Below are 24,970 nucleotides of genomic sequence, written 5' to 3'. Positions count from 1 at the left end.
CCTGTGTGGCCATCTCATACCACCTTGGGTGATGACAGTTTGGCCCAGCAGCCAAATTTTGGCAACATTTGGCTGATGTGCAGGCAGTGCCAGAAATCACAATAATTTCCCACAACACCCCATCACCCTCCAGCTGTCTAAGCTGACCCTCAGCCTGCCCTGTCTCAGGGCACTGGGGCCAAAGAAACATCCTCACAGCGACACCGACACTCATTAAACGTTTGGTTTTATTTCTGGTTTAAAATCAAAATTAGTCATTCTCTGTAATTACATTATATATAGATTTATAGAGACATTATAGAAAAGAATTTTTTGCTTTTGTTTTTCTGCAAAAATCTGTAAATAAAAAATAAAATAAAACAGAACAAACCAAAAAAAAAAAAAGGTGGCAGCTTCTGTCTGTCCGTCTGTCCGTCCCTCTATTGCTCCTCCTGCCCCTGCCCTCCACGGCACTTCCCAACAGACCAGGAAAGGCTCTGGGCTGGGGCCACATCTCACTACTCTCCCTACAGCCACAGCCGGGGAGCGACAGGAGCATGTGGAGCTGGAAAGAAGAAACGCCAGCAGAATATATTAATATCTTATATTTCACTTTATTTAAGTCCTGGGGACTCCAGGTGGCAGAGGGCAGCAGTCCCCATGGCCCAGGCAACTCCTGGAAAGAAACAGCAAAGTTTCCAAAGTGCAGGTCCTTCCGGGACAGGGCGCGCGCCCTCGAGCGAGAGGAAGGCAAGAGGAGCAGAGAAATCCGGTACCTCTCCCCGCCGCCCCGGGGGGCAGGAAGGGTGGGCTCCGCGGGTATTTTAAATAGCGATCAGAGGGTGGGATGTGCAGCGAGCCCCCCTGCCCAGCGGTGCAGGGGCCGGGGCCGGGGAAGCGGTGCTCCGTAAGGCAGTGTGCGGCCGTGGCGAGCTGCCGGCGGGGGTAATACTGCGGTGTGGTGCCGAGAGCGGGAGCTGCCGGGTCCCCAGTCCGTGCAAGCCCGGGCGGCCCGGCGGTGCCTGTGCCCTCAGGGATGGCAGGTGGGCGTGCGTGGGTCTCAGAAAGCTGTACTGGCCATGCTGGCTGGTGCAAAGATCCGTGGGAGGCTGTCCAGGGTCTCCTCCAGCCGCCGGTGAGCTGATTTACCATCTTCCCCTGCAAGTACAAACCGTGGTCAGTGATCCGAACTGTGGGAGTTCTGTCCCCTGGTCATCCCTGGCCACCTTTCCCGGCCCTTACAAGGGAACATGCCTAATGCCTGGCACAGCCTGCGTGCTATGGCCACAGCATGGAGACCTCTCTTGTCCTCCTTAGCACACCCTTGGGCAGGTCCCAGCTGGGATCCGGCTCAAAAAGTCCCCAGAGCTCCTGATTCAGAGGTTGCAAATCCTGTTCCTCAGCTGCCCACGCGGGGCAGGGATCACCCATGTTTGGGCTGCAGGAGTGTTGGCTTGTGGAGAGCCTCACTTGGGGCCAAGGGACCAGTGCTCAGGGCTGTGCCGGCTCTGGCAGCTCCAACAGCTGTGCACATCTGCATGCACTGGCACAGGGGTCCCGAGGGCTCCCCCAGGACCCCCGAGCACACACAGGGATGCACACACCCATGCTACAGGCTCACTCTGAGCTCTTTGCCCGGCACCCTCACACGCAAATCTGCCCACAGCGGCCATCCCCAGCAAGAGGTGGTGACATGGACAATCTGCTGGGACATAGGACACAAGGCGTCTACATGTGCCGGGGTGCCACAGGGATGGGCACTATCAACAACCAAGACACACAGACTCCGAAACGTGACATGGCTGACAGGCTCTAAGACGGAGACATTCGTGAGCAAAGCGGCAGGAGCGGGGACAAGGGGGACGAGGATGGCTCACGTGTCCCAACCTGTGCAGCAGCTGCCGCGATCTGGAGGCCTAGAAACCCACTCAGATGGTTCTCTCAGGGCCATCTAGCAAATAATAAATAACAACCAGGCTTAGTGCTGTGGCCACAGGATGCCTGGCCCTCGCTGCCCGCTGCCAGCTTGCTCTTGCCCGGCAGAGCTTGGGGCACGATGAGCCAGAGTGTGTGGGGTAGGCAGGGACCAGCCCCGGAGCCCGGTCGTCCGTGGGCACTGCTGGCACCAGGAGATGCCTCTTGGGATGCTGTGGGTGGAGAGGGAGCAGAGAAATAGCGAGACACTCACCACACAGCATCAGGCTCTGCTTGGCTGCCTCCCGCACGGGTTCTTTGTCGGTTTGGCACAGGTAAACCAGCTGCTCAATACTCTCCTTGGCCTGCAGAAGAAGGGACAAGGGGCTGAGTGTGGCTAGCGGGGTGGGAGCAAAGACACAGCCCAGAGGGGAAGGCAGCACAGGGCACTGCAGCCCCACAGTGCAAGGAAGCCGCACATCCTGTCCCTTTTCTCCCCACTTCCTTTCCTGCCCTGCCCCTGCCTGCTGCTCCAGCACATTTGGGGCACCCCCAGCTCCTCTCCCCCGGGAGCAGGAGGCTGTGCAGGTGTGTCCGGAGTCACCGGCCACAGGCATTTCCTCTTCCTTTGGAACATGCAGCTCTGCTGCCTCCTTCCCCCACCCCTCTCACCTTCAGGCAGCCCAGTGCCGCACACCCCGCCACGCGCGTCTGCACCTCCTCATCCTCCAGCTGCTCCAGGAAGCACACGAGGGCCTGGGGGAGACGGGAGTCAGTGCCACCACCTGCAGCAGAGCTGGGGGCAGCCCCCCAGGGGCTGTGGCCCCGGCCCATCTCATCCCTGGTTTGCCCAGCACGTACCCGTTGGCGGAAGCGGGGGTTTTCTGCCAGGCTGCGGAGCTGGGCTGACACGGCGCTCACCACCTTGCTGTTGCCCTCCACGAGGAGCAGGCTCAGCGCCTTCAGTCCCTCCTTCTTCAGGCGGGCCTCGGGCACACGCTTCAGGGCACGCAGCACCACGTCCTGGTCGTCCGAGTTGAGGTTCTGTGCCAGCAGTGCTGCAGGAAGCCAAAGGCTCAGCCAAGGTGTGGGGAGCCACGTGGCACTGCCCCTGCACCCATCACCGCAGGGAACCCATCCCTGGGCACCCTGCATCCATGCCGGGCAGAGGTGGCCCCACACAAGGTGCTCATACGTGGAATTGTGCCCCAAGATGCTGGGGACCTACGGCAAGGACATGGGAAGGCAGCATGGGAGCGGGCTGTGCTCTGTGCTCTGTATCAGACTGACTTGCCCAGCCCGAGGATGGCTGAGCCTCTGGGTGATGCCCCAGGGCAGTGATGGCAGTGCTGCAGGGTGATCAATGACTATGGTCATGCTCTGACACCTCATCCCAGGGCCTAAGGAGGATGGGAGGGCACCCACCTTCCTCTGCCAGCTCCATCATGTAGGTGTCAAGCACCAGGGCGCCGAGCGACTCAAAGTGGCTCCAGTACTGGAAGATGGTGACCTGCTCGCTCTGGGCACTGCCAGGTCGCCGGGGCAGCCGCCGATTCAGCACGTCCTCCACCAGTTTCACACACACTGTGGGAAAGAGCCAGGATCAGGGTGTGCAGCAGCTGTGGTCACCCCTCTGAGGGGCTCTTGGCCCCCACATACCCCCACTCATGGTCACCGAGCGAGGCTGCCAACTCCCAGCATACCCTTGGCACCCACTCACCAGCATCAGCCAAACCAGGGTGCTGCTCGCTGATGGCTGCTGCATACTGAGCACTGAGCACCTGCAGGAACCGCTCCACGGAGCAGGTGTAGACGTTGGGCACCTCCACACAAAGGTCCCAGAGAGGCAGCACGCCCTCCTTCCGCGTGGAGAACTGCACCACTGCAGGGACAGGGGTTGTCAAACCTCCAGAGGCCATGGCAGCAGGCAGGTGACTCCTGCACTCCCCTTTGCTGCCCAGCCATGCCCACGAGGGGACAGCAGGCTTCACACAGCCTCCAGGGTGGCACGGAGGGTCCCCTCGGCCGCGTGTCCTCACCGTCGGCGGCCGAGCTGGCTGCTCCCGCGCGCTCCTCCGTCAGCTGGCACACGATCTCCAGCACCTGTGACTCCCGCAGCAGCCTGTCCAGGGCGTACATCTCCTGGCACCGCAGGGGACCGAAGGTGCCCAGCTTCTGCAAGGCACAGCCAAACCAGAGACCTCAGGGACAGAGCTCACTGCCCACACCACAGTGCTTCCCCCCTGAGGGGGGACCTACAGCCCACCCCAGGGTGTCTCCGGCTGCTGCACCCCATCCCTGGTCCTCACCAGCAGCAGGCAGTTGCAGTTGTTGAGGTGAAGCACCAGAGCCTTATCCAGGAACTCGTTGCCGGTGCTCATGGGGTCGGTGCTGGCCTCAGAGCCGCTGCACATTCCAGTGTCATCTGCCCCCACCTCGCCGGCACTGGGGGCCCGGGTGCTGCGCAGGGGTCTGCCAGCCTTCCTGCAAGCCAGGGAGAGATCAAGGCACTGGATCAACACAGGAAACCTGGATCTGGCCCTTCCCCACCCACGGGGCAGAGTTTCTGTAGGATCTATAGCATCACAGCTGGGCAAAGGAGCAGGTCCCAGAGGCACACGGGCTGCCTCCAGCCCACCCCCATGGAGGGACGCAGGGTGACACTGTGCCACCAGAAGGACCAGATACTGCTGTTTCTTGGCCTGGCCCTTCTCTGAGCTGTGATGGGCCAGTCTAAATGTGCTTGGGCACCCTGGTAGAGGTGGCCATCCCCCATCCTAACTGCCACAGGGCCGCCTCCTGCCCCATGCTCCATCCCATGAGCCCCACTGTGCACCTCTCGTCTTGGAGAGGCTCCTCCTCAGAGCCCTCTGAATCCTCCATGTCAGAGGTGTTGAGGAAGCTGAAGCTCTCCAGCGCGTGCTCCACTGTCAGGCTGATGCTGGAGGCCCGGCTGAGGAAGACACCCTGCTTCTGCTGTGGAGGAAGGCATGGTGGGGTTGAATCCTGGTTCACCATCCAAGACAGCCCTGCCACACATATTCCCAGCTATGCCATCAGGGATGGCCCCATCTCCATCATCCCTGGGCATTGCCATCAGGGGTGAACCCTGTCCCCATCATCCCTGGAGACTTCCAACTGGGGTGACTCTACCCCCATCATCTCTAAGCACTGCCACCAGAGATGATCACCATTCCCATCATCCCTAGGGGCTGCCAGTTGGGGTGACCCCCATCCCCATCATCCCTGGGCACTGCCAGCAGGGATGGCTCTGTCCTTGTCCACCGGCACTGTCAGCTCGGATGGACCCATCCCCCTTGTCTCTAGACACTGCTGGAAGGGATAGCCCTGTCCCCATAAACCCTGGGCACTGCCAGCAGGGATGGTCCTGTCCCCATAAACCCTGGGCACTGCCAGCAGGGATGGTCCTGTCCCCATTGCCCCCAGACACATTGCCAGCCACAAATGCCCTGTCCCCATCGCCCCTGGACACCACTGAGAGCTCCTCACCAGCAGCATCTCCTCCAGACGCTTGAGCTCCCGTTCAAGGGGCTGCAGCTCTGGGAACTGCCCCCGATAGTCCTCCAGGGCTGAGCCCAGAAGGCTGATTGCCTCCTCCAGCCCTGAATCCACCACCTTCCCCCGTGGCACCTTGGGGGCACTGGCAGGCAGCGGTGGGGTGGGGACGGGCCTCTCCTCCACAGAGGCTTGTGCCAGCGCTGCAGGGACCTCGGTGTCACAGCCACCCTGTGCTGGCGCCTGGCTCTGCACTGGCTCGGCTCTGCCAGCCTCCACCTCGCAGGAGGTGGTCCATGCCGCAGAGGCTCTGGGCTTGGCCTCAGCGTCCCTGTCTTGCCCTGCCACAGCCGCTGCCACCGCGGCGCCGGGGAGAGAGTCTGCATCTTGCTCGCCCGTCCCTGTGTCCTCTGGGCTGGGCATGGGCTCCCAGGGGCTCTCCACAGCCTTGGCCTCCATCGTGGCGTCCACGCTGGCCTCGCTGATGTGGCTCAGAGTCCGGGAGTAGGGCACGTGCCCGTTGGCCACTGTATCCTTCTTACGGCTGCCCGACTCCTCTGGCTGGCTCCCGGAAGGGGAGACGCTGCTGCCACTGGTCCCCAGGCCAGTCTCGGCCTCGTCTGGTTGCTGGGAGAAGGAGATCTCGATGGCCGGGGCGGAGGCCTGCACCTCGGGCTGCATGATGGGCTTGTGGGCGGCGTGGCGGGCGCTGCCGGACAGCTGGGGGCTGGAGGAGTCGTCCGAGGACTCGGAGGAGATGGACCAGGCTGTGCCGTTCTCCAGCTCCTCCTGGCGCCGCAGCATGTTCTGCAGAAGGGAGAGCGGTGTCAGCCAAGACCCTCCTCCTGCTGCCCCCGCTCCTCTGGCTGTCTTCCTGTCAACCAGGGGCAGGGTGCAGCTGAGCTGGAGGGCACTGAGGCTGCCAAAGCTCTGCTGGCACAGCAGGATGGGCAGCGAGGTCCCAGCAGACCATGGCTGCCTATTCCAGCCCTGGATCTCACCCCGTGCCAGCAGGCAGTCCGCCTCCCCATGCCCAGCCCCTGGAGCCCTGGAGTGCCAGCTGCTCCCCAGCACAGTGGGATGCAACACCTAGAGCCAAGGACACCACCCACCATGGCTGCAAGGACTGAGACAGGTCCAGCATCAGGTCACGGGGACGGCACCAGCCATCACACCAACGTCGTGGTTCAGCATCACTGAACCGGTGCCACGTCAACACCACGTTAGAGTCAAACCAGCACCATGACACCATCACACCAGCACTGTCACCAGCACCATGCCAATGCCACGGCACAGCACACCAATGCCACCAGCACGGGGACACAGAGAAGCTTTCTACTCACTAGTGCCCGGTTCTTGCACAGGGGTGAACCCAGGCTCCCCTAGCTCGGGGACTAGCTCTGCAGGACCGGCCAGACCCCAGCCTGGCAGGATCAGGCCTTTGGGCATCAGTGAGGGATGGTGAGCAGGAGACAAGGAGCGGCTACGGCTACTGCGGGATGGCCACACTGCTGGGCTAAGCTACCGGCCTGCTCCAGCCCCGCACTTACGCGGCCCTGCTGCGGCCATCTCCCGAGCTCGGCCGAGGAGACATCGCCGCAGGAGCAGCTCTGAGAGAGCTTCTCGAAGAGTGTCTCCCGAAAGATGTCCAGCAAGGACCAACCGCGCTTGTCGGCCGCCCGCTCCGGGCTCTTGGGCAGAGAGAAGAGGAGCTGTGAACGCGGGAGGGAGGAGCAGGCACCGGTACCGGGGAGTCGTGGCCGGATGGCTGGAGAGGAGCTGCCCACCCCTGTCCTGAGCTGTGCCACCCTCTGAGATGCAGCGTGGGCACATCCCCGTGCGGACCCCACCAGCGCCCACCTCTCCTGAGCAGCCCTGCCTGGTGCACACTTACATAGAACGCCTGTTCCCGAAGGGACGGCGTGTCAGGCGGACTCTGGTTGTAGGTGGAGAACCTCTTGTTCACTGTGGGCGCCTTGTTGACGGTGCTGGCTGCTGAGGGCTGGTCATCCTTGTCGAAGGGGCTGGGGAGGACAGCAGGGAGGTGAGGGATGTGTGCCAGCTTGGGGGGGAAGTCTCAGGACACCAGGACCCCCTCCATTCCAGCTCTGGTTTTCCATAATTACAGCCCAGTTTTGGGATGGGAGAGAGCCTGGGCAGGTCACCTCTTGCCATGCCATACCAGCACTGCCATGTGCCACCAGCAATGCCTGCTGAGGTACTCACTTCCAGGTCACCTCCAGGCTGAGTTTGAGGGTGCCCAGGTCATTGATATCCACAGCCACTACCTGGGGCAGAGCCGCAAAGAGGTCCTTGGTCTCGCAGGACACGTTGCCCACCACCACATGGTTGGCCAGGCTCTTTAGCTCTGTCACCTGGAGAAGGAGGAGAGGAGGAGATGAAGCCACGGGCCAGTGAGAGAGGTGCTGGAGGGAGGCTCAGGAAAGTAGTGGAATCACCATCCCTGAAAATGTTCCAAAAATGTGTGGATGTGGCACTTGGGATGTGGCTTAAGGGTGGGGTTGGACTAAATGATCATAGTGGTCTTTTCCAACCTAAATGACTCTGATACAGGGGGGTAGCTGGCCCACACCATCCCTGCCCTCTTCTGCACTGTACCTTGATGGAGAGGAACTCGGTGATGAGGGGTAAGAAAACCATTTCCTCGCTGTCCCACACCTGCTTGCTGTTCACCTCGATGCGCCCCCGCAGCTTCCACCGCTGCCGTCCGTACTTCATGAAGATCTGGGGATGCAGAGGTGTGGGTACGGGGGAGACAGGACACCAGGGTGCTCTCTGTGTGTCCCCAGGCATGGCCAAGGATCCATGCCACCCACCACCACCCTGCAACATGCCCTCCACGCCAGCGCCCACCTACACCCCCGAGACAGCCCAAGGACCACAGGGCAGGAGAAGAGCAGAACCCAACCCCTATGGTCCCACCAACCTCATACTGGTCACCAGCACAAAGCCGGGCAAAGCCTGCCAGTCCTGCAAGAGAAGGCAGAGGGGCGTCAGCAGGCAGCAGGCAGCCAGGCAGGCAGCGGGATAGGGATGGAGCGGGACGTGGTACCTTTCATCCGGACATGGAACTCGCCCAGCTGGCTCTCCAGATCATTCTCCAATAGACACATGTTCTGGGAACACACAGACGGATGGACAAGACCCATCAGCAGACGCTCATGGAACCCAGCACCCTGCCAGCCCACCCCTGCCAGCTGCCTCACCTCTGTGTACTCCTTGTAGCCCTTGCTGGCCTCGGCCAGGCTCTCCCGCGCCTCCCGGCTGCCCGGCGAGCCCGTGCTGTAAGCCTTGACCATGTTGTGGGCTCCATCCCGGAGCCGCCGCTGGATGCAATAAGCCTCATACAGCTCATCTATCTGCAAGGACAGGCCCGAGCTGTGGTGAGGGGCAGGGCTGGGGACAGCACGGGCATCCTGGTGTGGCACCAAGGTTACCTCAAGGTGACCCCAGTCCCCAGCTCTCACCTTGCTGGCATGAAACTCCAGGCGACGCAGGAAGCGCTCGATGGACTTCACTTGCTGGAAAAGCAGAGGAGATGGTGTGAGCGGCAGCAGAACCGCTCTGCGGGTCGGGATGTGCCCTCTGAGTCCCCCACGCTGTGGCTGGGACACGTCCTGGACACCAGCCCTGCCTGGGAGCTGCAGGGTGGCAGCCACCAGGGAGCACCCGCGTGCTGCAGCCTCCTCCAGGCTTTCCTGCCCTTGAGGGTCCTCCAGCAGCCAAGCCAGGCTCCAGGATGCTTTTTTGCCCAGCCTTAGAGACAACCTGGGCCCAGCACTTGCTAACAACAGCTTTCATTTGCAAGAAGCAGGTTACAAGCACATCTCTGCTTCATCCCCTGCCCAGAGCCACCCTGCCTGGAGAGCCCCAATCCCTCCCCCATCCCAATCCCAGGGGACAGGCAGCAGGGCAGTGCTAGCGGAGCAGGGCTGGCAGTAGAACATCCCAGGCACTTGGAAGGGAGATACGAGGGGGATGGGGCACTGATCCCGCTTACCTTATCCAGATCGTAGAGAAAGCCCTGGAGGAGAGAGGAGAGGGATAAGATGCAGCACAAAGCCCGCTCTGTCCACCCAAGGAGACCCAGCACATTGCACCCACCACCCATAGCATGGCAGTGGGACATGCAGCACCCAGCCGGGGCTGGAGAGTGCATGACAAAGGGACAGGAGACCTGTGAAGCCCAACACCAGAGCCTGGGCTGGCCCCCCACATCCCCACAGAAACAGGCTCTGCCCCAGGACACAGATGGACCACGAGCTGCCCCAGCTGTGCCACAACCCTGGCTGTCTGCCCAAGGCACTGCTCCCTGTAAGGCTCTTCCCAAGCAGCACTCACCAGGCGTGAATTCCTCTTGGACTCACGGATCTGGGTGCTGAGCTTCTCCAGTTCCAGCTGGTGCACCTCAAGGTAGGCTCTGAGGGAAAACACACCGTGGGGGTCAGGCCGGGATGCCGTGCCCACGGCTCCTGCCACCCACAGCCCACACCAACCCTGCACACCTGGCACTGCATCCCCACTCCCTGTTCCAGCACCCAGGCGTGGGAACCCATTCATGTCTCTCATGGGCTGTGGTGGGATGCAGGACCCCACACAGCTCCGGGACCCCAGGGAACCGTGCCCAGGAGACCTGGCATGTCCCTGCCTGGTGAGAGCAGAGAGCTGCCAACCCCAACCCATATCACAAGCTGTCCCTGTGCCCCTCAGGGGCTCCCTGCCTCCCCCCACCCGGCCACAGGGAGCCCCAGCACTTACGTCAGGCCTTTCTTGAGAGCTTCATACACCTCGTCCAGGCGGTTGGGCTGAGGCACCTTGGGTGGTGGGGATTTGTGGGACATTGAGAACATCCTACTGACCCTGGAGCCAGTCTTGCGGGAAACGGTGGGGGTGAAGGGCGAGAGGTTCCTGGGGAGAGAGGCAGGCAAAGCCAGGATGGCTGCGGTCAGCACACAGCACCAAGGTCCTCCTGGATGCCTCAGCCTGCTGGGCACCCTGTCTCAAGACAAGGAGGAGCTCTGGGATGGAGGCCAGGTCCCCTTGCCTCTCCCAGGACTCCCCAGCAGTCAGTCTAACTGACCAGTGGGGGCTGGAAGACACAGAGCCACAAAGTTGGGCAGCACTGCCTGCACCACATGCCTGCAACCCCCTGCAATGCATCTGGCTGCTCCAAAACCATGGGAAAGACAAGGAGAAACCCGCAAAGGTGGAGCTGGAGAGGAGCAGGGAGGTAACTCCATCCCAGTGGGGTCCAAGGGTCTGGCTGTGGTACAACCTCTGTGAAGGTGGGGAGGTCCCAGGTGCTGGTCAGAGGGAGCAAAGGCAAACAGAGATGGCACCAGCTGGAGCCAAGCTGTGTTCCTGGAGTGCCTGTGGGGACATCTGCAGCCCTGGTGCCCCTCTGAAGGGGCCATGCTCTGCTCCATCCCCAGCACCCCAGGTTGCCAGGGGCTTAGAAATGGTCTCTGGGCACTGTGGCAGGGTGACACATGCCACCTTTGGCTTGACAGCCTGTCACCTGCTCCCAAGATCAGGCAGAGATCCCAATGGGTGGCAGCACGGGATAACCCTGGGGACCAGCAGCCCTGTCACCCCATCACCCAGCGCAGCCGCGTGGGACAAGGACATCCTCACTGATGCTGTGCCTCTCCAGATGTCACCAAACCTGCTGGATGGAGCTGCCTCCCCCAGCCGACCCAGGGCCCGGGACCCGAACACCTCCCTTCCTGCCTTGTGCAATGGAGTCACTCCCCAGCCCAGCCAGCAACGCCTTGCTCAGACCGGCTCTTCCCTTCCTCCTTCCAAAGCATCATCACGCCACCAGTGCCCAGGAGACACCAGGGCCTCCTCAGTTCCCAGCCTTAGGCTGTACCTCCCATCCTGTGCCGCTCTTCGCAGAAGTGACCAAAACACTTCCCCGAATCATCCCGTGGGGGAAATGAATGTCTTGGCCTCCTCCCAAGCTGGAGCGATGGGTAAGCGCCTAATTTCCACCATTCCTCCTCATTCCCGTCTCCAGAGTCCCTGGAGGCATCTCCCACAAGCATCTGCCCACCAGCCACTTGGCTGCAGGCATCTAAAACTCCTTCTTTTTCCCTGTCCCTAAGCAACCCCCTCTACACCCCCAGATCAACGAGCTGGTGACCCACAAAGTGTTACTTGGTCCAGAGGACAGGACCTGGGGACAAGAGCTGAGGATCCTCCAGGTCTGGAGGATTTCTGGGCACAGGGAGGCTTTTCCTGGGCTTGTGCCCACCCAGAGAAGATGCCCCCAGAGTGGTCAGGCAGCTTGGCACTGCTTTACTTGGCCATTTGGCTGAGAGACATCTTCCCCTAGCACTGGTGGGTGCACTGGAAAGTTAGAAGCTTGGGTGAGCACTAAGAAAAGGGATTAAAAGCACTAAATTGCTTTAGTCCCACAACCCAACCTGTGGCATTCCTGAGAACCACCTGTGAGAGGGTATGTGGGAGCTATGGATGGTGGGGAGGGAGGGGGTGGGGACAAGCAGTATGTGGGGTGGTTATCACTGACAGGAGGCTCAGCAGAGAGGAGGAGGAAGGGGATGATGGGACCATAACATCGCCAGTGGACGGAGAGGATGAGTAGGGAATGGCTGCTCCTCGCACCACAGTTGACAGGAGGCCAGTAAAACCTTCAGTGACAGGTTTGAGGTGACCTCGAGGAAACCCTGATTCACACCAGCACTCACAACCCCGAAACTGGACGTCTCAGGATGTCAAGGCCATCAAGACACTTTGAAGCCACCCCAGCTCCACCGCACCCATTAAACATAAGGAGATGGTCACAGGGAAGCTCTTAAGAGTGGGCTGAAGAAGGAGGTGAGCTACACCTTGTCCCCTCCATGCTCCGGTGGCTGCAGGGTCCTCACCCTGCCTGGGGTACAGCACAGCGGAGGGTTGGGGTGATGGGTTCTGTCTCCCACGTGGCCTCAGTGCTCCCTTGCAGACCCCTGTGCAACGTCCCCTGGCTACCACAAAGGTCCCTGAGGGAGATGATGGGACAGCCAGATGGGAAGGAGCCTCGGGATGTGCAGCAGGTCCCACCACAACGCCCAAGCCTGTCCCTGTCCCCAGGATGAGCAGCCATCTCCTACCTGAAGGGCCGGTCGGCCGATGAGTTCACTCCGGCAAAGGACTGGCTCCTATTGATCTTGGTGACGAGGACTCGGCGCTGCGGGCGCACAGACAGTGACATCGTTGAGTGTGACCTGGAGGGCCTCCCTGGGGACAATGACACAGCAGGGTCACCAGCAGCCGGGTGGGGACACACATGCACAGACAGAGGTGCCGCTGGGACTGAGAGTGGCACCCATGGACCATGGGCTGCGAGCCTTCCCAGCCTCTCATCCAAGAACACTCCTGGTGGCACCGGGACACGGGGCCCATTCTGCCCCCGGGGATGCTGCTGGTGGCCTGCCCTGGGTGAAGCAGGGCCCTGGACACTGTGAGCACTCAGTGGGGACAGACGGATGGATGTGTCCGAGCTTGACCCCATGGGAGCCGCAGGAGGGGGCTGATGCCCAGTGCCTGCCATGGCCCTTCCCAGACATGACCATGGCAAACCCTAAGCTGTGTCCCAGTCCAGACACCTCCTCCTGAACCCCACATCCTGCCATCACCCGTGCCACCCTGCTGCAGGGGCAGGAAGGGCGCGGGGCTGGACCCAGACGCCCAGCCCTTCACTGTCTCCTCACTCGCTTCCGCTCGCTCCAGCAACCAGGAGGGAAACCCAAGGACAACAAAGCACTTTGGAAAGTTCCCGGCTTTGCCAGGAGCTCTGTGTTGGGGAAGAAAAGGTTGAGCCATTCCCTGCCAGACCCTGGAAAGTCCGTGCAGGCAGCATGTGTCCAGCCCCACAGCTGCTGCACTCCTGCAGTGACAGTGCCAGGAGACCCGAAACTGGTGCTGGTACCTGCCTGTCCCCACCACAGCCCGTGCAGTGGATGCCAATCAGGATGATGGAGATTTCTCAGTCTTGGGGCAGGAGCATCCCTGCAGCCCTGGCTGGAGCTCACGGAGGGCAGCCCAAAGCACAAGGCAAGGGCAGGGGAGTCTGGGGTTCCCGGCCACCCCCAGCAGTGCCAGCTGGGCACAGGGAGGAGCCCAGCCCACAGGGCAGCCACAGAGGAGCAGGATGTGGGATGCTCCACTTCATTGGATGCCCCTGCTGCTGATGGCAGCTCAGTGCCCCTGTCCCTGACAACCCCGAGCTGAGCTGTGGGTCGGGGAGCCAGGAGCTGCTGGGGATGAGCCCATACAGCATCCAGCAGTCACACACCCTGCCAGGAAAGGCCAGGCAGGACCCTAGGGATGCACAGCTTCCCTGCCTGGCAAACTAGGCCAGAGCCACCTCCCCATATCCCAAGGGGCTCACTCCTGCCTCCAGCATGGCTGACAGCCAGTGGACACCACAGGGACACAGGCTCTGCCGGGGCTTCCACCACCATCCCCACTCCTTCCCCCAGCACAACAAACCCAGGACCCTGGCCCAACCTGGCCCTACGTGGCTCACACCCACTCAACCACCAGTGGGCATCCCCCCAGCACTGTGCCCCTCGCCACCCCACACGCCAGGCTGGGGCCAGGGATTTGCAGCACTTGGGATGAGCTGGAGCCGTTCGGAGTCAAAGACAGCCACCGCCGCTCACCTCTATCCCAGTGGAGCTGGGAGGCAGCAGGTCCATCTGCTTCCCCCTTGGCACTCGGGTCCCAGCCCAGGACCTTGGAGCTGCTCGGCGGGTCCCACGGCCTCGGTGCTATCTGGGTGCCGGTCCCTCCATTTTCCAGGACAACACTGTCCCAATTAAGCTCATTAGAAGGAGCTGTAATCCCTGGCAGCCCGGCTGACCTGCAGGCCTGGGCAGATTACCCTCTGCAGGGCTCTTTAATCTGCTCCCCACCGAGTGAGCCAGGCCTGTGGCTCCCGTGCTTGCTCCCCAGCTGGGCACTACAGCAGCTCATCCATAGGGACAGCACCCACCACCCCTAGGATGAGGCTCTCCATGTGTGGGGTGGGTCACAGCTCCTTTGGGCACGCATGGTCCTGCCAGCCCATCCTTCTCCAGCCCATGCTGCCATCTAGGGGCTCAGGGGGAGCTCTAAAGAGGTTTTCTCAGGCAGAAGCCCACCCTGAGAGCATCACAGGGGAGGAGGATGCTGGGGGCATTGCAAAGGAAGGAGCACCCTGGAGGTGTCACAAGGCAGAAGGATGCTGGGGATGTCACAGGGAAAGAAGGACACTGGGGGTGTTGTGGGAGTGAAGGATGCCGGGGGTGCTGCAGGGGACTGATGCCGCAGCACAACTCCCCAGCAGAGTCAGAGCAATCCCCAGCCACTTGCCCCAGCACCTCAGAGACTCCAGCAGCCTCTTGTGCCGTGCTGGGTCACGCTCCAAAGCACCAAAGGCTCCTGCACTGGCACAGGGAGCAGTGCCATGAGCGGTGGCTGCTGACAGGACCACATCCCTGTGCTCCAGCTCTGGGACCCAGCTCTCCCCCAAACACCCACCACAACACACCATGGCACCCTGCATCCCCACCCCTGGCACCCTGCAACACGGATCCTGGGACAGGACCCCAAATCCTCTCTGAGGAGGGGGACACCATGCCCCTGCTGAGCCTGGCGCCAGCGGGCAGCCAGCCGGGTGCCAAAGGGCAGCGCTGCCTGCGTGCGGCAGGGCAGGCAGGGTGTGGGGTCTCTGCTCCTGGCACGATTGGGCTTGGCTCACAGAGGAGGAAAAAACCCAGCACAGTGCATTCCTGACATTACCGAGATAAGAGGTACCTGGTACCAGCAGCACAGGCAGCCCCCGCAGGGAGCAGAGCCCAGGGCACCCTTGGAAGGGCCACCGCATTTCACCCAGGCTGGTGAGCCCCGCACCAGCCTTACCAGGAGGCTGTCACCAACAGAGCACTGACACACGTGTCCCTGCCATGTCCCTGCCCCAAGCACATCCCTCCTTTTCCTGAGAAGCAGACGCAGAGGTCCTGCCCCAAAGGTTCAGTCCCAGCAAGCCCCACTGCCCCCTGCCCTTAATTAGGGCTTTGGTGCTAACAAACCTGCCTCCCAACCAAGGTTTTCACCTTTTCTGTGCCACAGACTGCCTCCAGCTCCCCCGGCGTAGGAAACACAATCCTGGGAATCTGTCCGTCTGTCCGTCTTCAGCCAGCACTGCCCATGGGCAGAGGCCAAAAGGGCAGCGAGCAGCTGGACAGGCGGCACAGCGTGGGGTGCTGGAGCCCACCCCGGGGCTCTCCAGCCCGGCCGCCAGCTCCTCTCTCGACGCCCGGTGCTCTGGAGATGATTGGGATCCCAAGAATGCTGGTCTGAGCGGTGGAGGGGGCAGTCCGACCGGCTGGGTTGGTCCCAGCTGGTTTCTGTTTCCGACACTCAGACACCAGCCTCAGGTCGCTCCGGCGGGTTTATCAACACTGCCCTGGTCGGAGACGCCCCAAACTGGCTCCCCCCTGAATCCCCAGCCTGCAGCCCTGGGAGCTGGGGGTGCTCTGATCAGCATCTCCAGGGATGTTACTCACTGATGGCCACCAATGCCCAGGGTGGCCAAACCAGCACCCTCCAGCACCCCTGACCTCGGGGGGGGGCACCCACGACCAGCCAGCAGCACCCACAGAGCACCGATACACGTGCCCCTGGGGGCCAAGGGGCTTCCCCAGGAGGGGCTGGGCTGTGGTCCCCACACCGATGGCACTGCGGGGCACAGCGGGACACCAGTGTCCCCCTGCAGTGGGGAGGCCACGGTGGCCACAGGACCATCCATCCTGCCCGCGGTGTCTGAGGCAAGCGGGGGGTCCTGCCGGCCCCTGCCCCAGCACCCTTGGGTGAAACTCGGGCGCACGGCGGGGGTGACCTCGGGAGCCTGTGAACTCCGCCCGCTGGCACAGCTCCCTTCGGAGCAGCCGCTGCATCCGTGTTTGCACAGCTGTGGCCCCGCTGTCCTAACCCCGGCACGTACCCCGGCCCCCGCCGGCCCCTTCCGGCCCCGGGACGGCCCTTGGCCGGCTCCCAGCGTGGGCTGGAGCAGCTCTTCCCTCCCATCACTCCTCATGCCTCCCTGCCACAGAGGATGGGAGCATCCGGGGACCGACACCATCCCGCCTTGGTCACAGGGAGCCTGGGAGCCGCCTCTTCCCTGACCTCCTCCATGCTCTGCCTCTCCTCCAGGAAGGCAGGACACCCCCCAGCTCCCTCTCGTGCTGGGAGAGGAGGGGCACTGGGGGGTTTTGGGAGTCAGATGAGTCAGTGAATGGATCCCGGCTCCCTGTGACTCAGCCGGGAGAGAAATTCCCGTTCGTAAGGCCACAGCCCCACAGCCCCCACTGGAGCAAGGGGTGCTGGTTTGGTTGGATGGGCGCTGGGTGCTCTTGGCCTTGTGGCAGTAGGGGCACAGTGGTGATATCCGCTCCTGTGGCCGTGGGAGGCCGCTGGCTCCTTGGGCCAAGTGGGAGGGCAGCAGGAAAGGGAAGGAGCTGCGAATGGGAAGAATTGGAGGAAGTGCTTATTTACCCCGTGGAGTATCCCCGCGGAAGGGCAGGGCACGGCACAGGCAGACACTCACAGCCAGTCCCTCGGGGGGGGCTCACAGCCTCCCACCCCAGCACCCATCCCATGGCCTCCCTGTTTCCAGCCAGAGGGGGATGCGAGCCCCAAACTGTGACCCAGGGAAGTGGCCACCATTGGGACAGGGGTTTCCTCAGGGCCTGTCAGAGCTCAAGCCCAACATGGCTCCTGAAAACCAGCCCAGGACCACCACGGTGCCCCACCACCAAAGGCACAGACCGAGCACCCAGCCAGGATCCACACGGACACTGCTCACTCCCATGCCCTGTGAGATGGGACTGCAGCCTGGCCAGGGGCACCAGACCCCGCTCCTGAGTGGGCTGTGATCCCTCTCAGAGGTACTGGGATCCTCCAGAAGGATCCTTCTGGGATTGGCATAACCTTGCAGAGGTCCCATGACCTTACCCCTGACCTGCACATCTCCAGGGTGCTCTGTTGGGTATCAGTAGCTTCCCGCACAAATCCTGCCCGGACAACTTGGTCTGAGTGCACAAGAGTAGTCCCAAGACCCTCTGTTCTGCCCAGTTCCCCTAGGACCACCGTGCCAGGGATGTTCGACATAGAGCCAGGCTCTGTTTGCCCTCATTAGATGTGAGGGTACAAGGGGGAGAAAACCAGTTTGCCGAGGAAAGCCGCACCACTGTGGCATCGGGGGCTGCCGTGGCATCAGGGGTGCATCACCCCAGAGCAGCAGGCAGCTGTGGCACCTCCTCCTGCCTTGAGACACAGAGCCTGGATCTCAGTGGGGGCACCAGCACTGCTGGGCAGCCAGTGGGTCCTATCGTGCATTGACACCCTGATCTGACATCCCGCCACTGCAAACCACAGTGACAACCGTGTCCCTTGCAGGTGGCGGGTGCCTGTGTCCTTGGTGCCCTGCTCAGGGAGAGCTCTCCTCCCGAGGGAACCCCTCGCCCCAAAAAAACCCGCAGGAGCCCAGCCACGTCACCCGGGAACCTCAAAGAGCGGGGCGTCCCCCAATTAACGCCGTTTGCTGGGGAGCCCCGGGGCTGCCGGTGCTCAGTACCTTTCCGTTTGCCATTCATGGCGCGCTGCCGCAGCACATCCCCCTCGGGCTGGGGTCACCGTCCAGGGTGGCTGTTGCTCTCTCATGCCATCCGTCCGCCTGTCTGTCTGTCAGAGTGTGGGGGCCGTGGCCGGAGGGCTCCCCCCGGGCAGCAGTCTCCTCCCACGCTTCCCCTGCCCGAGGGCTGACATCACTGCCCAGCGCCGCAGCAGCCCCGGCGTGACTCAAGGGGGACGGAGGACGGAGGATGGGAGGACACGGGAGGATTCCTGACCCCCTTGGAGGGAAGGGGCCCCACCAGCACCGGCTACTCCCGGAGCACAGCACAGCTCAGTCCCCATCCTTCCCCCCCACCCTCGGGAAACTGAGGCACGGGTGGAAGGGAGGGGAACACACTGCGGGGCACTGCAGTGCAAACTCCCCCCACAGCCCCTCTCCGGGTCTCTTCCCTTCGAGACCCCCTTCCCTCTGGCACCCAGGGTTGGCAATGAGACAGGGAGGACGCACCGCCCTGCTCAGCACACCACTGCCCCTGAGCTGCTCCAGCCCCCAGGATGGGGGGGATGCACAGCCCCTCGCCCCCATCCCTGCCGGCTCCACTGCGGGCAGGCACAAAGCCGTGGGCAGCCGATGCTCACCACTGCTGCCTGCTTCTGCATTGCTTGGTTTCAAATATATATATAAACATATGCAAATATATTTATATATAGGTATATAAAATCGCCGTGGCTTTGCTGCAGGCTTCCCACATTCCCACCATTCCCGTGGCGTGCCTGTGGGCAATGTGCGACGCCCCACAGCCACTGGGAAAAGGGTTTCCTTGCTCATAAGTCCCCACTTTTTATCCTCTGACTCTCCAAAGCTTTGGAGAGGCTGGCTTCAGCCAGGGCTTCCTCGCAGGGCTCTCCAAAGATGCTAGGTGCCGTTCTCATGTGGGAAAGAAGGATGTCCTGCTCCCCCATGGGGATCCAGGTCCCACGGGGCAGTGTGGCAGACCCACCTGCCCTCCATGCCAATGCCAGAAGCACCTCCCAGCCTCACAACTCCCTGTTTAGGGCACAGGGATGCCCTAAACAACCAGGGGACTCTGTGGCACAGTTGTCACCCCACTCCAGTGCTGGAGGTCCCTATACAGGTCCTGGTCCTGGGACACCCAGGCCTGGCACCCCCTTCCAGCTCTGACAGAGGCTGAAGCAGCCAGCTCCAGCCAGGCTGGGACCAGCTGCCATCACCACGTCACTGGGGCAGGAAGAAACACCTCCTCCCAGGCTCCTTTCCTGTTTGCTGCTGATTTTAGAGCGAGGTCAGGCCAGGTTCAGGAGGAAAAGCACTGGAGTCTTGGGGGGTGCTTGAAGAGATGGGGTCCTCCCAGACAGTTAACCCCTTCCCTAGAGGGTCAGACTGTTGTGGGGCTGCTTCCCCAGCCCAGAGCTGGTCCCCTCCCTTCAGGTCCTGCAGGCAACAAGAAACATCTGGGGCTTTCTCGTAGGGTGGCTTGGCTGCCCCACCGTGGTCTGGAGCCAGCCACAGCCAGGCTTGGAGAGCTGGGACTTGCAGCAGTGTCACCAAAGAGCGCTGTGACCCAGGGCACCCTCAGGTCCTGGTGCCTAGGTGGGTACACAGCACCAGCCCCACCAAGAGAGCAGCTGGGAGAAGAGCTGGTGAGGCTGGGCTGGCTCTGAGCAGCATCCAAGGAAAAACCATCCCAGACTGCCCACCTGCCTGCAGCCTCTGTGCCAGTGCCACGGGCACGGAGGGAGCCAGCAGCCCAGCACGCCGCAAAGCCCATCTCCACCCCAGCCTTCAAGAACCTTCAAGACCACATCTCCTGCCTCGCACGGACAGGATGCATCCCCCCGGCTCTCCCCATTGAGGGAGGGGCACAGTCCCGTCTGTGGGCAGGGGGCTACCACGCGGCTTTTCACCCCGTGCCGCTTCTCCCCAGGGAATGGCATCACTGCCGGCACCGCCCCGGCCCTGGCCATCCCTCCGCAAAGCCTGCGCCGCGCTGGCAGCCGCGCGGAGCCAGTGCCCGGCACACGGCCAGGCAGCGCGCCCGCGGCCACGGCCCATGCCAGCTTGTTTGTTCTCATTAAAGGTTAATGAGAAAGCCACGCTAAAGCCGCCCGAGCCGCGCGGGAGAGGCGTTCCCCCGGTGCCACGCAGAGCCAGGGGACATCCAGGCTTCCCTCACAGAGGGGTGACAGCCGGGCTGTGCCGCTCGCTGCTCGGCCTCTCCGCAGCCCTGCCCGCACTGCCGGGGGATCCCTGTGGGAGCTGACACGCGGGTGAGCTGCCTGGCATGGCACCATCCCGGGCATCACCCCTGGTGAGACCAGCAGGAGCGGGCAGGAGGTGGGGTCAGGCATTCCAAAGGTGGCAGAGGAGGGCATGTGACATCAGCCATTCCCTCTGGGCACCTCGCAGCACCCTGCAAGGCACTCAGCAGGGCTTGGCAGTCCAGGGACACCTTGCCAAGAGAGGGCAGAGGAAGGGCACAAGTGGCGCCAGCAGCACCAGGGCCTGGGTGGTAATTGAGTTAAATGAATCCCTGGCCCTGGCCTGGCGGTGGATTGGGGGAGGATGCAAAGAAGGGGACATCCCCATGGCCACGCAGGGTGCTGGTGACCCCCCAGCTCAGGGGACTTTCCTTGATACTCACCACCCTGGCTCAGCTCAGCCATCCAGGGCAGCTTCCTCCATCCCTCTGCAGCAGCAGGGATGTGGGTGTAATGCTCCAGGTGCACCCTTTTTGGGGGTGTCCCTTTATGCCTTCCTCTTGTGCCAGGCCTGGGGAGCTGCCCTGGGCATCCCCACCCCAACCACAACAGCTGAGCATGCAAACAAAACGCTCCGTGAGCAGCTGTGCTTGGACACATGTGTACAGCCACAGCCAGTCTGTGTGCAGGCAAAGGAAAAATTCAGACACTCCAGGAAGACATTCCCACTTCCCTGCCTGCCTTGGGATACAGGACCAGCTTCCCAGAGACCCCATGTCCTGCTAGCACTGAGTCCTAGGGGACTCAGCTTCTCCGTGCTGGCCCTGGGACCAGCAGCACTGAGGCTGAGCCCGCCCAGCCCTGGAGAAGCCACCAGCCCCAGGATCACACTGCACAGACGGCACCAGCACCATAGGCCAAGTGATGAAGAAACTGTTTCAGGCTGTTCTGGACAAGTACTCCCCAGCCACAGACACCCTTGAGTGCCTGGGAACATGACAGGAGAGGGCACAGGGCAGCTTCAGCGGGTGGCAGAAGTCATGGCTGGCCAAAAAACTTCAGGGAGATGAGTGCCAGCATGTGTCGGCACCAGCCGACAAAGGGGACAAAGAGCTCCTGGCCATGGGGGAGACCTGGGAGCGGGGCAGGAGGTGACAATTCTGGCAAGAACACCCACCATCATGGCTTGAAGGAGAACCACGGTAAGTGACCGAGTGGCTTGTCCTGGGCTGGGACAGCTGGTCCCACAGCTGCAGGTGGTCACCCCCACCACAGCGCTACAGCCGACCCCTCGGGCTTTACTTCTTGCTCAAACTGGAGAAGTCAGCTCCAAAAAATCCCGGGAGCCCAACGCAGAGGTTTTTCCCACAGGGTAGATGCCCCGAGGGCTGGAGAGGAACCAGCCCTCGCGCCGAGCCAGGCTCTACCCACAGCCAGGCTGGCACCAGTGCCGCCGGCAGCACCCCTTGCCGGAGGGGCCGGGCACCCCGCATCCAGGCACCCCGCATCCGGGCATTGGGGTGGTGACAGACTCGAGCCCTCCCCCCTCGCTTCCTCACACGGTCCCCACACGGCAGCAGAAATAGAAGCGATATAAATGGCAGCCCTATAAATAACCCCAAAGCACGCGGCGGGGAGCTCGTCCCAGCCCAGCACTGGCCTCAGCCCACGCAAAGCCAAGGCTTGGGCCGCCTTCGCTGTGCCCCGGGGATCCCAAATGCCAGCTCCCTGCACGCCACGGGTCTGCCAGGGCAGACCCCTTTAGGTCTGTGCCATGGCAGGAGCTCCAATGCACCCGCTGAGCCCAGCCTGATGACATCTCTGGGGGGCATCCCTATGCCCCATCCAGCTCCTCACGCCCAGTGGACAATGCCCACCTCAGGCACCCTGCTGCAACCCAGGCTGTGGATTCCTGGGCAAAGCAGGAGGCCAGGAGCCTCAGGCAAGGTTTGGGAAGAGGTACTCCTGTCCCTACCACTGTGCTCACTGCAGATCAACAGTTCCCCCCTGGTTGCACCCAGCAGCTCTCAGCTGCCCACCCTGATGCCTCTCAACACTGGCCCTGTTCCCACGCTCAAACCCATCATGCCATGTCCTCCATGGGGGCTCAGCCACCACCATGCCAGGGATACCACTGTGCCACCATGGCTGCTCTCCACCCAGGGGGCCACAGGGATGCATCGGGGACCCCCACATGCTGAGAGCAGACAACGCCGCTGGTGACAGACTGGTGACAAGCCCTGCACTGCCGGATTTTGTGCGGCGTCACAGACTCATGTCCCAGCCCTGCCCAGGGGACGCAGTGAGGCCACCAGCCAGGAGACGGGTCCTTGGCCAATATGGGGTTTATAGGATGGCTGGGACTTCCCAGTGCCCTTGAGAGTCTCCTCTGGGAACGTGGCAAGGGCAAAACCCGCCGAGGCTGTTTGCACGCCCTGGGATGGCCGGAGGTGCAGCAGGGAAAGGGTTAATGGTGCGAGGCCTTCCCAAGCACTTCTTGGCAGGCTGGGAAGGGCTGGGAGACAGGAGGATCGGGCCAGCAACAAAGCGAGATCTGTCTCATTAATTCCTCCGAGCATTCCTCCCTCCGTCACCCTGGAGGAGGAGGCAGCACCCAGCTGACATGGTGCACCCAGGTCCCTCCGGAGCCCCCCCGGGTCCCGCCTGGGCGCAGGGGCGGCGTGGGGGGAGATGGGTGCAGCCTCTCCCACGGGATCCATGGCTCTGGCGTCCCGCAGGCGCTCGGGCACGGCCCTATATGGGCACGGGCAGCTTCCCCTCCGCCCGCCGTACCCCTGCCCATACTCCTGCCTGCAGTCCCAGGGGATTCGGGGCAGGACGCGGCTCATATACCACCAGCGTCATCTCAAACCCGGGAGGGAAAGAGCGGCTGGAGGAGCTGATACACCCCGGACCGGGTCTGGGGGGCACTGGGTGACACTGGGGGGGTGCTGGACCCGATATCCCGCTGTCAGTCGGCTCCTTCTCCGGCCACGGCGCCGGCCCTGCCGCGGGGTGCGGAGCTGCCCCCCAGCCCGCAGTGGGGCGGCGGAGCGGATCCCCGTGCCCGTGTCCCCGTGTCCGTGTCCCCCTGCCCGTGTCCCCGTGTCCGTGTGCCCGTGCCCCCTCCCGCCGTGCCCGGACACCCCCTGCCCCGGGGGCGCCCACCGGGGCGGGGGCAGCGGCGGCTCGGGCGGGCGGGCGGTGGCTTTTGCGGCGACGTGGCCCCCCCAAGGGTGTGTAGCCCTGCCCAAAAGCCACCAACCCCGCTCCCCCCGACCCCCCCGCGACCGCGGGGTGCGGAGCTGCGGGTGGCACTCACATGTCCCAGGAGAGGCGGGGGGCGAGGCGCGGGGCGAGAGCGGGCCTGGCTCGGTGCATCCCCTTTGTTCCACTCCCATGGACGGGAGCAAGCGGGGAGTTCGTGCAGGCTCTTGGCAGCGCCCACCCCGGCTCTCTCCATGGAAACGCGGGAGCCATGTGATTTCGGCAGGAAACCACGGCCCAGCCAGCGCCATTGGCGGCTGCATGGCCGGGAGCGCCTCCCTCCCCGAGGAGACCGCAGCCACCACCGCCACCATCGCCACTGACACCACCAACACCGCCCCTGCCACGGCCGCCACGGCCCTGCGGGGGTCCCGGCCCTCCCGGACCACCAGCATCCCCCGAGGGTCCGCCAGCTCCACCAAGAGTCGGAGCAGGATCCCACCTCCCCCGGCGCGAGGGGTGCGGGATCAGCCCGGCTCTCTTGGCCCTGGGCTCTTTGCCCTCCTGCGCGCACACAGTGCCCACAGCCTCCCCCTGCCAGGGCAGCAATGGCTGGAGCCCCCCTCTCCTCCCTCAGCCCCTCTCTCCCTCCACGAGGGCCAGCACAGCCTCCCAAGCTTCAGCGCTCCCTGACAGCCCCCGAGCGTGTTGCACAGCCCGGCAGCGAAGTGATGTGGCCAAGGCTGTGCAGTTAGTCCGTGGCAGAGGGAACACCCAAACATCCTTGGTCCCAGCTCTCCAGTACCCAGCACCTCCCTGCACCTTCTGAGCCTGACTGAGCCGTGCTCAAACCTCTGCTGAGCAGCAAGTCCACCCCAGGAGAGCAGAGTATTGGCGCTGACCCGCATTCCCCATCCCACCAGCCTCCAACCTCCACTGGGAAGGAGCAGGGGAGTGCTCCCAGTGTCCCCAGCTAATGGGACAGGTGGCCCCAGTGCAAATGCAGACTGTCACCCCAGGGATGCCACAGTCACACCGTGCTGCTTCCACAACTGCCAGTGCAGGTCCTAAACCTTGACACCTCTGAGCATCCCTGAAGGCGGAGAGAAGAGGAAGCCACACTTCCCCACCACCGTGCCTGTTGGGGGAATGCCCCCTGCTCCTCTCCTTTCTCCCAAGCCCATCTTTCTCCTACCTGTCCTAGATCCTGTTGAGTCGACCCAGTTTTAAATGGGACTGATGCCTCTGCAGCCCCGGTGAGACATCCTCCACGCAAGGACGAGACAGCACGGTGCTCCCGCCAGCCCTGTGAGGCAGAAACACTAATTAGACCATTGCCAGGTCTCAGAGCTCAGCAGAGTAGGGCAATATCAGTGACAAGGAAATCATTGCACCACTGTCACTCTCCTGGGGCCACACTGAGGAGCAGAGCACTGCTGCTGAGGTTGCTCAGGACAACCAGGGCGTCCCAGCTCCCAGCCCAGTCCTC

General features: G+C 62.7%; 1 protein-coding gene across 5 annotated transcripts in view; it reads right to left on the bottom strand.

The window, feature by feature from the left end:
* Positions 1–205: 205 nt before the first annotated feature.
* Positions 206–24,970, bottom strand: part of RIPOR1 (RHO family interacting cell polarization regulator 1) — a 37,670-nt gene continuing 12,905 nt past the window's right edge. The window contains exons 1-23 of one of the 5 annotated variants that reach the window (XM_027698277.1): positions 23,597–23,718; positions 12,546–12,672; positions 10,189–10,338; positions 9,772–9,850; positions 9,431–9,454; positions 8,898–8,951; positions 8,637–8,789; positions 8,483–8,546; positions 8,357–8,400; positions 8,029–8,154; positions 7,636–7,784; positions 7,304–7,433; positions 5,404–6,216; positions 4,730–4,869; positions 4,203–4,377; positions 3,933–4,068; positions 3,614–3,775; positions 3,319–3,477; positions 2,755–2,951; positions 2,566–2,649; positions 2,168–2,258; positions 1,867–1,930; positions 1,033–1,137 (exon numbers count right to left, since the gene is read on the bottom strand). In XM_027698277.1, the coding sequence (XP_027554078.1) occupies positions 1,908–1,930; positions 2,168–2,258; positions 2,566–2,649; positions 2,755–2,951; positions 3,319–3,477; positions 3,614–3,775; positions 3,933–4,068; positions 4,203–4,377; positions 4,730–4,869; positions 5,404–6,216; positions 7,304–7,433; positions 7,636–7,784; positions 8,029–8,154; positions 8,357–8,400; positions 8,483–8,546; positions 8,637–8,789; positions 8,898–8,951; positions 9,431–9,454; positions 9,772–9,850; positions 10,189–10,338; positions 12,546–12,672; positions 23,597–23,675 (3,159 nt within the window). In that variant the 5' untranslated portion in view covers positions 23,676–23,718 and the 3' untranslated portion in view covers positions 1,033–1,137; positions 1,867–1,907. Of the gene's footprint in view, positions 1,138–1,866; positions 1,931–2,167; positions 2,259–2,565; positions 2,650–2,754; positions 2,952–3,318; positions 3,478–3,613; positions 3,776–3,932; positions 4,069–4,202; positions 4,378–4,729; positions 4,870–5,403; positions 6,217–7,303; positions 7,434–7,635; positions 7,785–8,028; positions 8,155–8,356; positions 8,401–8,482; positions 8,547–8,636; positions 8,790–8,897; positions 8,952–9,430; positions 9,455–9,771; positions 9,851–10,188; positions 10,339–12,545; positions 12,673–15,533; positions 15,625–18,055; positions 18,267–23,596; positions 23,719–24,676; positions 24,788–24,970 lie in introns of those variants that run through there. The other 4 variants (XM_027698278.1, XM_027698275.1, XM_027698279.1 and 1 more) reach the window with 4 other exon arrangements.

The sequence above is a fragment of the Neopelma chrysocephalum genome, unplaced genomic scaffold (genome assembly GCF_003984885.1).
Source record: "Neopelma chrysocephalum unplaced genomic scaffold, ASM398488v2 Primary Assembly neopelma1_125, whole genome shotgun sequence".
Classification (NCBI taxonomy): Eukaryota; Metazoa; Chordata; class Aves; order Passeriformes; family Pipridae; genus Neopelma; species Neopelma chrysocephalum.
The sequence above is the reverse complement of the archived record's forward strand: the minus strand, read 5'-3'. Positions and strand labels throughout refer to the sequence as shown.